This window comes from Podarcis cretensis (genome assembly GCF_951804945.1).
Source record: "Podarcis cretensis genome assembly, chromosome: 6".
Classification (NCBI taxonomy): Eukaryota; Metazoa; Chordata; class Lepidosauria; order Squamata; family Lacertidae; genus Podarcis; species Podarcis cretensis.
The window spans coordinates 18,859,148-18,871,647 of NC_137175.1; the positions used below are offsets into that span (position 1 = coordinate 18,859,148).

General features: G+C 47.5%; 1 protein-coding gene across 2 annotated transcripts in view; it reads left to right on the plus strand.

Moving 5' to 3' along the window:
- Positions 1-5,959: 5,959 nt before the first annotated feature.
- NFATC2 (nuclear factor of activated T cells 2) overlaps positions 5,960-12,500 on the plus strand; it is a gene marked incomplete at its 3' end in the record, with an annotated part of 140,292 nt that continues 133,751 nt past the window's right edge. For both annotated transcript variants that reach the window (XM_079979067.1, XM_079979068.1), the window contains exon 1: positions 5,960-6,126. In XM_079979067.1, the coding sequence (XP_079835193.1) occupies positions 6,063-6,126 (64 nt within the window). In that variant the 5' untranslated portion in view covers positions 5,960-6,062. The remainder of the gene's footprint in view (positions 6,127-12,500) is intronic.

The window sequence follows — 12,500 nt, forward strand, 5'->3', positions numbered from 1 at the left end:
TGGTGTTTTCTAATGCTTTGCTATTTTGAAAAATGCATTGGGTGCGAGTAATGGCAGGCAAGTGGTGTAAGGGAGTCTCATTGATTTCAACTGCAGAGAATTAAGCTTGTGTTTGAAATCACAGAAGTGCTCATGTTTTGGCTGGTTTGCACCCATTGTTTTTGGAGTCACCTGCTGACTGATTTATTTGTGCATAGCTTTATTCAAAACAATGGTGTTTTCAGTTGCGACTTTTAAATAGGTGTGTGTGTGTGTGTGCTTCAGTAAGTCTCGAATGTAAAACCTACATTAGCTAGAACGTACAGTCAATTACTCCTCTGCTTCCACATAAACAGCATTCACAACCGGTGCAACACAATGCAAATGAAATTCAGACTTAGGTCATTGTGCTTGAATTAAGAGCACTGGGCTAACTGCCTTTCAGAGCTGAATTGTTTTCTCCTTCCAGGACTGGGGAAAGGGATACAAAACCTCCTTAAGAAATAGACTCTTCTTCGCTGGACTCTTCCCCAGTGGTTTCCAGGCCGAATTCCAAGTGCTGGTTTTGACCTACAAGGCCTTAAAAGGCGCAGGATCGCAATACCTCAAGGGACATCTCTCCCCATATGGACCAACCCAGTCCCTCCAATCATCAGCTGAGGCCCTTCTTTGTGTGCCTCCTCCACGAGAGGTTCAAAGAGTGGCAACGTAAGAACAGGCCTTTCCTGCAGTGGCTCCGTTTGTGGAATGCTCTCCCCAGGGAAGCTCAGTGGGCACCTTCATTCCATATTGGTAGTGGCGCCCACCCTGTGGAACGCCCTCCCATCAGATGTCAAGGAAATAAACAACTACAGTGGTACCTCGGGTTAAGAACTTTATCTAATGGGGCCTCCTGCCGCCGCCATGCCACCAGAGCATGATTTCTGTTCTCATCCTGAAGCAAAGTTCTTAACCTGAGGTACTATTTCTGGGTTAGCGGAGGCTGTAACCTGAAGCATCTGTAACCCGAGGTACCACTGTATCTGACTTTTAGAAGACATCTGAAGGCAGTCCTGTTTAGAGAAGTTTTTAATGGTTGATGTTTTATCGTGTTTTTAATATTGGGAGCCGCCCAGAGTGGCTGCGGAAACCCAGTCAGATGGGTAGGGTATAAATAAAGAAATTATTATTATTATTAATTATTTATTTATTATTTATATCTTTAAGCAGCAGGCAAAAACATTTCTCTTCTTCCAAGCCTTTGGCTAATTAATAAGGCCTTTTAAACCATAAGAGGATGGTATAATAATTGTCTGTTACTATGTTATGTAATTTTGTGCTTTTATATTGTATAGTGAGTGCCATGCGATCCTTGAATGAAGGGCAGTATAGAAATTTAATAATTAGGTTGGAGTTTTATTCGGGGAAAAAAAAAGAAATTTAATAACTAATGATATGCAACAATAATTACTGCATGTAAAGATATAACCCACAACATGCCTTCTTTAGGAATTAACTATAAGAATCATTAAAATGGGACAGATTTAAACTGCCGCCCCCCTTTTCAGTTTTGAGAACCTTCCTCTCCTTCTTACACATCCATTACATTCCAGGTCTCCCCCTTCCTCCTCAGCTGAGCTTATGCAGGCTGCCTTGTGCAGCTTTTTTAGAGTTCAGCAGAGGTTGTGTTACATAACTCGGCCCCCCTGGGCACCAGAGCATTTCCACCTTAGTGCTTCCAAAAGTGACACAGCAGAGGAGGGGGCGCCACGTTCCCCTTCACCTCTGATCCAGTTGCTACTACACAAACCCCACCACAACAAAACCAGCAGCAGAAACTCCACAGAATGCATTTTGGGCACCAAGGAGAGGAAGGATGGAAAAAGGTCTCATCTTGTGCCAGCCAGCAGCCCACAGTTTGTACAGCTGGAATCCAAGTTCATTGGCAGGTTTGTCCCTCTCCTGAGTTCTATAAGGGCAACACTGGGCCTAAGGAAGAGGAAACTGACAGGCAAGTGGAGGCTGGCTGGGGGCAGGCAGAGATTGGTGGGGCAGTTCCCCACTTGCTCACATGCACTGGGTGCCATTGGTTCAATCTCTGGCACCATAAGGGATCTGGTAGCAAGTAAAGGGAGAGATCTCTTCTGCCTGTAACCTCAGAGAATCATTAATCAATAGTAATGGACATGAACCAGGTTAGTAGATGGGCAGATGGTCTCACCTTGTACAGTGGTACCTTGGGTTACAAACGCTTCAGGTTACATATGCTTCAGGTTACAGACTCCGCTAACCCAGAAATAGTACCTCGGATTAAGAACTTTGCTTCAGGGTGAGAATAGAAATCGTGCAGCGGCGGTGCAGCGGCAGCAGGAGGCCCCATTAGCTAAAGTGGTGCTTCAAGTTAAGAACAGTTTCAGGTTAAGAATGGACCTCCGAAACGAATTAAGTTCTTAACCCGAGGTAAAGGTAAAGGGACCCCTGACCGTTAGGTCCAGTCGTGGTCAACTTGGGGGTTGCGGCGCTCATCTCGCTTTATTGGCTTAGGGTGCCAGGGTACAGCTTCCGGGTCATGTGGCCAGCATGTCTAAGCCGCTTCTGGCGAACCAGAGCAGCGCACGGAAACGCCGTTTACCTTCCCGTCAGAGTGGCACCTATTTATCTACTTGCACTTTGACGTGCTTTCGAACTGCTAGGTTGGCAGGAGCAGGGACTGAGCAACGGGAGCTCACCCAAGGTACCACTGTATAAAGTGGCTTCCATTGTTCAGTCCTTCAGTGCTCGCCTAAGATTGAACGGGGATTCTTGTGAGCCGCAGGCATTAGGAGAACAGAACAAGAGGTTTAAATAGTTCAAGTGTTTGGACATGTATTCATAACAGTTAAAGAATGGTATAGAAACCCGAGAAAGAGAATATGGATTTCTGCCTGCTTTTGAAGGATTTGCTTATGGGCTCTATTGATTACTTAGTGAAGGGTTGATTTAAAACATTTCTGTACTGCCCTTCATTGAATCAGATACCAGGGCAGCATGCAACAATATATTGTAGATTTTAAAAAATTAAAAAATCCTAATGCAGTATTTATGGGAATGGGAGATTGTGACCATTGCATAGTAATAAATCCAGAAAAAGAAGATGTGTGTTACAACAAACTGATATGCAAAAGCTCTCTTCTGCAGGAAAGTAAACATTCCGCAGATATATACATATATGGCAATAGTCTGAATATAACATAATCTATAATACATACTAGTGTGGTATAATAGCTACGAGTGTTGGGTTAGGTCTGGGGAGGTTTGGGTTCAGAAGTCCCTGCTCTGTCAAGAAGGTCCTTGAGTGACCACAATCTCTTCACCTAGCCTTTCTCACTGGGTTGTTGTGAGGGCAAAAGTAGAAGAGGAAGACTCATATACACCCCCCTCAGTTTCTCAGAGAAAGTGTAGGATAAAAATGCAGTATCAATGGAATAAAAACACCAAGCTTGGGACTATGAAAGTACTTCTTTACAAGTTAAACTATGGAACTCGCTTCCACAGGTTGGCTGCCAACTTGGATGGCTTTAAAAGAGGATTAGACAACTTTGTGGAGGGTAAAGCTCTCAGTGGCTACTAGCCACAATGTCTGCTCTGCCTCCACTGTTGGAGACAGCAATACTTCAGAATACCAGTTGCCGGTCAGATTAGACGACCCATTGGTCTGATCCAGCAGGTGCTTCTTCTGTTCAGTGGCCAGCCAGATTTCTAATTAGGCATACAAGCAGGACAAAACGACAGCAGCCTCTGCTATTTGTCCCCAGCTTGGTCCTTGGATAAAATGCTTCAGAATGTGAAGCTTGGTCATTTTACTATCTTAGCGGAGCTCAGTGAAAACTGTTGGACATTCTGCAATCAGAGGTGCCATCTTCTCAAGATGATTGAAGGGGCTCGATGCTACGCCCTGACATCACACATGTGACATTGTTGGACGTCCTGACATCATGCACACGATGTCACAAGGAGTCAGGGAACGGGGATGAATGTCCTCTGAAGACTGAGGGGGCATGGCCTCCTCAAAAACAAAACACTGGGGGGTGAAAGTGCCTCGGCCCCTAGGAGCTGGTGTTTATGCTCTCTAGCTATATTTGGTGAAGATAGGTTGATGTTTGGAGTTGGGCAGATCTTTGAAATGATACCTCCACATACTTAAAAAAGATTCCAAATACCAATAGATTTCCACCTACCTCACTCTTCATTTAAGTTTTCCCTAGTAAATATCTGCCATCCTGTCACTTTATATATGGAAGGAATGGTGTTTCGTTTCAGAAAATTGCTAGACTGGAACAGAGAAGAAGTAGCAGCTGATTGATTTACAGCTGGGTCAGAATCCAGTCCAACTGAAGCATCTCATTTCATCAACAATAGCGATTTAAGCATCTGGTTCACTGGCACTTAGGCTGGAATCCTACCAGTGTGTAGGTCTCTGGAAGTCCAGCTGAACTCAATGGGTCCTCCAAAGGCCAGACTATGTGTCCCATAGCTTTCCAAGGGGCCTCAAATCTCATGGTGAGCCCTATGGTGCAATGGTTGGAGAGACCAAGGTTGAAATCCACACACAGCCATGTAGCTCAATGGATGACTTTAAGAACTTCAGAAGAGCCTATCTGGTCCAACATCATGTTCTCACCTTGGCCAACCAGATGCCACGGCCAACTAGCCAGCAGGCATTGAGCGAAGAGGCAACTCTCCTCACTTGTGATTCTCAGCAACTAGGATTCAGAGACCTAGTAAAAAGGTAAAGGTAAGTAACCCCTGGACGGTTAAGTCCAATCAAAGGTGACTATGGGTGTTGCAGTGCTCAATCTTGCTTTCAAGCCAAGGCATTTGTCCACAGACAGCTTTCCGGGTCATGTGGCCAGCATGACTAAACCGCTTCTGGCACATGGAACACCATAATGGAAGCCAGAGTGCACAGAAACGCCAACTACCTTCCCCTCGCAGCGGTACCCATTTATCTACTTGCACTGGTGTGCTTTCAAACTGCTAGGTTGGCAGGAGCTGGGACAGAGCAACGGGAACTCACCCCATCGCGGGGATTCAAACCACCAACCTTCTGATCAGAAAGCCCAAGAGGCTCAGTGGTTTAGACCTCAGCGCCACCCGCTCCCTGCTTAGCCTTATCTTCCATTAATTTGCCTCTTTCCCCTTTAAAACCATCTCTGCTCCTCCCTTTCAGCCTCCCTCTCAGGGTTGTTGTAAGGGGGGAAAATGGGGCAGCGGAAGGACCCTGCAGGCAGCCTTGAACTTTTTCAAGGTGTTAAAATGTGGGGGTATGAACAGAATGCAGTAAATGTAGTGGTGACAATTGTCTTTAGATGAATGCTCAGCTTCGGCAGGATCAGATTCCCCTGGAATTTTATTGGTGTTTTTGAAAAATAAGCTGACAAGTTGAAAGGTTTTCCTGCAGTGGTTATTATTATTATTATTATTATTATTATTATTATTATTATTATTTATTTTTTGAGACTGGGGGTTAAAGGTGCTGAGAGAGCAAGAAAACTCCTCGATCATCATCTCTCTCTCCCTTCGTGCGCCCTCTTTCCCCCCCTCTTCTTTTCCCCCTCTTCTCTCCGCTCAACAATCGGGCGCTTGTGCAGGGAGAGAGCGAGAGAGAGAGAGAGAGAGAGAGAGAGAGGAAAGCCACAGGGCCGCCTTTTGGCTCCGGCACAGGGAGACGTCATGGATTCCTGAGTGTGGAAGTTTGCAGGAAAGCCCTCCGTTTAGGAGATGGAGCCGATCCAAGGGTTTCCATGGCGCTGGGCATAAACAGGAGGAAACAGTGAGGGAATCCCGTTATTTTACAGCATTCAACGACTATAAACACTCGGCGCAGGGAAGGAAGTGGCCTTTCCCTCTCGACTTACCCTCCTCTCGGGGCACGCAGAAGAAGCGCCCTCCGCGCGCTCCCAGGACCCACGCGCGGACCCTCCACGCGAAAGCGGCCGGCCAGGGCTGCCCGCTGCGCGCCTATGGTCTAGAGAAGAGCACCTACATCCATAAATATAAATATATATATATCTCTTTGCTTCTTTCTCTCTCTCTCTGCATAGAATAGCTTTACAACCATCCAAATGCAGAGAGAAACGGCGTGCCGGCTGGTGCACTACCATCACATCATGAGGTCTGTGGATCAAGGTAGAGTCCTTGCATTTTTTATTTTTATTTTTAAATGGGGTGTTTGAAACTCTTTTCTTTCTCTTTCCTCCGCTTCTCTATCCCTGGCCTCGATTGTGCCGCTCGCGGCTGAGGAATCTCTCGCGCAAGCTTCGCTGGGACAGAGCGCGGCCAGCTGCTCGCTCGCTCGCTCGCTCCTGTTGCCGCTTCCCTGCTTGTTCTCCGGGCTGCCTTCCTTTGGGCGCAGCGCTTCCCGAGGGAGCGAAGTCCCCTTGCAACCAGCGGAACTGAATTCCGCCGGGACAGGGGCTGTCCAAAAGCGCCATTGGTTTCCACGGGACATCCCAACAGGACCCGCTTCCTAACTTCTGGAAATGGTGATGTTCGAGGGAGAAAATAGGAAACAGGGCATTCCCGGGGTTTGGGGAAGTCGGGGTGAACCGCCACCTAACATCTGACATGCCCCTTTTTTGTGACTGGGGATGGTGACTCTAGTAAACGGATGATTAATGGCGGGGGGCTGTGCGGGAGCCAGCAGCGATATTCCTGCCCCCGCTTCACATTTCTCCTTGGAAGAAATGCGCTCTCTTCAATCTACGCTGAAAGAAATAGCCTTTCAACTCCATCCAGCCTCTTACAAACCCATCATCGTAGTCGGAGAAATTCGGGTTTGTAAACAGCCGGTCCTGTTTAACTCTTGATTCACCGTATTTAGAGGGTCAGGGGCCTTATCTATACATAATCTGGAATTGTCCACAATTTCAGGGTGGGGGTGGGGGAGCTATCTTTTTAAATCTACAGCTCCCAGTCCCAGCAGAAAGTACAGTATATGGTATATATGTATATGTATATGTATATGTATATGTATATGTATAGACGGATAGTTAATATATTTATACATCTACTTACATAATATACGCGTGCTTTTATTATATATAGATATTGCGCATCGCTTTTATATTTTTGATTATATAGCAGTACATTTTAAAAAAATATATAAATTCGTGATATGTGTATGTCGACAGGGGATGTTTTAAGATTTGCCAGAGGGCTCCTGTAAACCAGGCAATGTCAGATGATCCTGGCCGTGTTTACTCAGAATAAAGCCCCCGCGCGTTCATTGGTGTTGCTTTCACGTAAGTGCACCTTTGCATTTTTACGCAGAAGTAAATTCCAGTCATTCCAGCGGCGTTTCCTCCCAAGTAAGCATGCTTCGGCTCGCAGTCCTCCGACTCCTCGCCCTCAGTGCCCCTTGCTTGCCTTAGAGGGCACCTACCGGTACCTACCGGATGCACAAAAGCACCTTTATTCTTCCTGCTCCAGTTTTGCTCGTCCCACACCCCGCCAGGCTAGGCGGAGAAGCGGGCAGACGAAACATCCTGGCCTTCGACCGCGAAGGCTTCCCTTGGCCTTCATATTACCCTCCCCGTTTGATAGGAGAAGAGGGCATCCCACCAACCCTCTCCCCTGTTTTCTGCCCCTGCGCCGCGCAAAGAGTTGGTGTCCAGACGGTGTCCAGACGGTGCGCGGCTTCGCCGGGGCGTCTGGGTCTCCGGGGCGCATGACGCACGAGAGAGGCAGCCACTGGGCGAAGTGGAACCGGCCGCGGCGGGAGGAGATCCCCTGCAGGCTGTCTGGGAGTTTGTGCCGGGAGTGCGGAGCCTGTGCTCGCGCTAGCTCACATTGCCTCCTCCACGTAGCGAGAGTTCAGGGGTTCCTAAGGGCAGCGGAGGTTCAGCAGGCAGGCTGGATGTAGGCTTGGTCGTGCTCGGCGTGCTCGGCACCCGTGGCCAAAAAGAACTACTGTAAATTAAATTAGGTCTGCAATCAAAGCTGACTAACCCCGTGCTGGAGTATTAGCCCAGTTGAGCGCGGTGGGTTTTAGGACTGCGCTGGAAACATTTATTTATTGCATGTGCAGTATAGCCCACCTTTTCTTCGAAGGAGCTCGAGGTGGCGTACATGGTTCTTTCCCCTTGCAGCTTCATTTAATCCGCACAACAACCTTGTGAGGTAGGTTGGGCTGGGAGACGGTGGCTGGCCCAACGGTCACCCAGCGAGGTCCCTGGTCGGATAGGGGATTTGAACCCTGGTCTTTCCCGGGTCTCTAAATACTAGACCAGGCATAGGCAAACCTTGGCCCTCCAGATGTTTTGGGACTACAACTCCCATCATCCCTGACCACTGGTCCTGTTAGCTAAGGATGATGGCAGTTGTAGTCCTAAAACATCTGGAAGGCTGAGTTTGCCTATGCCTGCACTAGACCATACTGTTAGGCAATTCAAGGAAAAAAAGGCCCCGTGTCTTTATAAAGTACCTGATCCAAACTTTGTAAACTTATCCCGAAATTCAAGTATCATTTGAGCTGTCCAGGCAATGAGGAATCCTTGGCTCCTGCAGGTGGTTGGGAAGCAGCAAACTCTGAACATTCTGGTTGCCACCCAGGATGACTATTCCTTTGCGTGCTTCCCTGTGTGCCAGGCACTGCCCATTGGGTCTCTCAGATACTTAGAATAGGAGTGGGCAAACTGTGGCCCTGCAGATGTTGTTGGACTCAACCTGCCCCCAGCCAGTGTGGCCAGTGGTCAGGAATGGTGGCATCTGGAAGGCCACTTGGGAGTAAAGGCAGAGATCAGGAATGAAGGAGTGATGGGTTTAAGGAAAGTCCGCTGCAGGAGTATGATTTGTGGGAGCTCCTCTACAGCTCCTGTTCAAATGCATCAGCTGCAGCTTTCCCCCAGCATGGAGTCTCAAGGTGGCATGAAAAGCTGGTGGAGGTACTGCCAGCAGCATCTCGAGGGAGTGATTGATGCGAAAGGGGTTTTCATTCTCTCTTCCCAATGCCTGTGCATGTGTTTCTCCCCCTGTCCACAGAGGCCCATCCCTAGACAGCAGGCTCACAGTTGGGTAAGAAGAGCTGGTGTGGGGAAAAGGTTGGAAGAAAAGCAAACGGAGAGTTGTGAATCTGTGGGGAAGGTCTATACTTAGCTTAGTCCCTGGTTCAATGTCCAGCATCTTAAGGTAGGACTGGGAGAGAACACTGCCTGAAACCCTGGAAAGAGCTGCTGGCAGTCACTGTGGGCAATAGACCAAGGGCCTGGCTCACTTTAAGGCAGCTTGCCATGTCTTATGTTCTCCTATGACAGGCAGGCAAGGTCTCCCTTGTATGCACAAACAACCTGTCCCCTAAGCAGCACACCTCTCCCACATTAAGCAATGCAGAATAACTGCTCCCTATTAGGCAAAATTGATCTGGACCTACTTTTCCATTTATCACAAAGCTGATCAGAATATTCACTTTTTCCCAGTTTTTAAAAGGTGGGGAAATGTTCTTCTCTTACACTTTTCAACCACTCTGCTTTTGAGCATGAAAGGTGTGACTAATTAATCAAAAATACTTAGCCTTTATTAACCACAACGGTCACATTTATATAGTTGCTGTTTTCCCACCCTAGTAAGCTATTTATTTATTTAGTTTCAATGTACTGTCAGTTTATACATTAAAAATCGAAAGCACAATGTACAAGAAACACAGCTTAAATATAAAATGCAAAACAAGGAGAGGGGGCGGGGGACAGAGAATAGCATCGGTGCAACAGATCTAAAAAAGTACTAAAATATTTAAGATGGAATTGCCTGGGGAAATAAAAAGGTCTTAGGTTGGCACAGAAAAATAATAATAATGTAGGCACTAAACAGGCATCTGTGAAGAGGATGTTCCACAATTAGGCTACCCAAAATTCAAAAGGTCTGCCTTCTAAGTAGCCATTTCGTTTGGCAGGGATACTTGGAAGATGATCTCAGAGTCCAGTATACATGGGAAGAGATAATCCTGCAGGTAACCTGCCCCAAGCTGTCTTGAGCTTTGAAGCAAGGATGGCGAACCTATGGCCCTCCAGATGTTGTGGCAGCCTCAGCAAGCATGGCCAGGGATGGTGGAAGCTGCAATCCACCAACATCTGGAGGACCATATGTTCTCCATCCCTGCTTTAAAAGTTGATGCCAGGACTGGAGCTTTCAAAAAGGGTTGGACAAATTCATGGAGGACAAGAATTCTAGTCATGATGGCTATGCTCCACCATGCTGTCAGACACCATGCCTCTGAATACCAGCTGCTGGGAACTGCAGGGGGACAGAGTGCTGCTGCAACCATGTCCTGCTTGCAGTCTTCCTACAGGCATTTGGTTTGACTATATCAGCAATCTTGCAGTCCTAGTCTGACCACCTGAAGTGTGTGGGTAGTTTTCAACAACAGCTCTATGATATAATGCATCACAGTCATCAGATGAGAGGTTATCATTCATAATTGGGTGTGTTAGCCTAAGCAGATAAAAGGCACTTCATGCACACACTGCACAACGGCAATTCACTAGTCATCATTGCTATTCCTGGGTCTGTATTGCAGGTGACAAATAGAGGATGAGAGAAATGTGCCTTGCCTGTTAGTTATGGCTGTGGTGAAACTTGAACCAAGGTCTTCCTGGCTTGTAGCTCATACTCAGCTCCCACTCTTCCCTGGCAATCCAGAAGTGTTGAAGCAGTTAAAAGTCTGGCCTTCCAGGTGTTGGACTCCTACTCCCATCAGCCTCAACCAACATGATCAATGGGCAAAGATGAGGGGAGTTGTAGTTCATCAACAAATGGAGGGTCAAATGTTCCCCATCAGCATATTAAGTGCTATTATCTAGTTCAGGTTATGTTAAATACTCTATGTTAAGTACCCTAACTCCACCTTCCCCATCCTGGTGCCTCCAGATGTTTGAACTACAACTCCCATCCCTGCCCATTGGCCACAGCAGCTGGGTCTGATGGGGGTTGGAGACACCAGGTCAGGCCAGGGAAGGCTGCTCTATCTACTCAGAAGGAAGTTCCACTGAGTGTATTGGTTCTTACTTCCAATGACATTTTGCAAAGGATTCTGAGAGCTGCAGTTAGTTGTCGCTACTGCAAATTGTAGCTCTGTTAAGGGAAAACTACAGTTCCCAGGATTCCTTGGGGGGAAGCCATGTGCTTTAAACATGCGTTGGGTGTGCTATAAATGCTTGGTGTGGATCTGGTTAGAAGGTCATTATGTGCTCTGTGAAGTGAGGATTAGAATCTGCTTTGGTGATTTTGAATAGAGAAATGGGAGTCAATCTGGAACATGCAGTATACGTATATGATAATATCTGTGTGACCTTAAAAACCTTTGCATATGGGCGAATCCCATGGAAATCCTTCAAATCAGGGGTGCCAACTTGAATAAAATATGGGGGGCAGGTAAGCCTTGCCCTGCATAATGCGCAGTCTTTGAATGGCAATGCCTATTAACTTTGGGATGGGACAGACAGACCCCTCAAATATTTTATTGGAGGGCCGGAGGGACCTCAGCCCCATGGAGTAGGCTCCTATGCCTCACATATACCCAGTGCTTTTTTTTCTGGGGGTACGTATGGGTACGCATACCCCTAAACATTTTGTGACTCTAAGTTTGGCCTCATTGAGGGGCAGTATTTCAATATGAGTAGGAAAAAGAGTACCCCTAAACATTATTTTTATAGAAAAAAAGCACTGCACCTATGCACGCACGCAGTCCTTTAATATGGAGCCTAGAATATTGTGCTTATGAGAAGTCATATTGAGATGGAAAAGGATAAAAGATCCCTGAGTACTGTACTGTACTAATGTTTCCTTCCTAGCGCGCGGTTTACGCATCGCTGCAGTAACGCTGCTCTGCTCTGCGAGAACCCGGCGCGCAGAGAGGCGTGTGGCTTGTTTCGTCAGATGAAATAAGCTAGCGAGAGAGGCTTTCTGCAGCAGGCAGAAAAAAGACAGTACCTCAGCCCCACCCTGGCTGCTAAAAATAACTGCTTCATTCTCTTCTACTTTCACCTCCTTGGATAAACGTCCCGGCCCTCGGCGGCCGAAACTAGCTCCGCAGTTCAGATTATTAAACTTGCACCCAAATGTTGTTGCCCCATCGTAAAACGCGGCCGCCTGAGGACAAGTCGGGATCCCTTACTGTCAGAAGGGGGGAGAGGTCTGGATTCACCGCGGCAGACGGGAAAGCAGCCAAAGAAAAATCCCCTCCGCCCTCTCAACTATTGGTATAACCCTTTCAGGCACGCGGGACAGGTAAAAGTGAATGAAGCATCTCTCCCTCCCTCCCCCCCCTCGACGCCCAGTCACAATGAATTGGGCGAGCGAATCCCCTCGGTTCGGTTCAGTAAGCAGATTTCAAACCCATCCAGTGCTTTTTGGCGAAATTCCACCTCTCCGCTGGTCGTCTCCACCCCAGCACAGAGAGCGGCCAACGGCTGGCAGAGGGAAGTATGTGGCGTGACTCGAAGGGGCGGGATCCCTCCGGAGCATCTGCGGGAGAAACTCTGGAAGTCCGCCGAGCTTTCCCGGAGTAG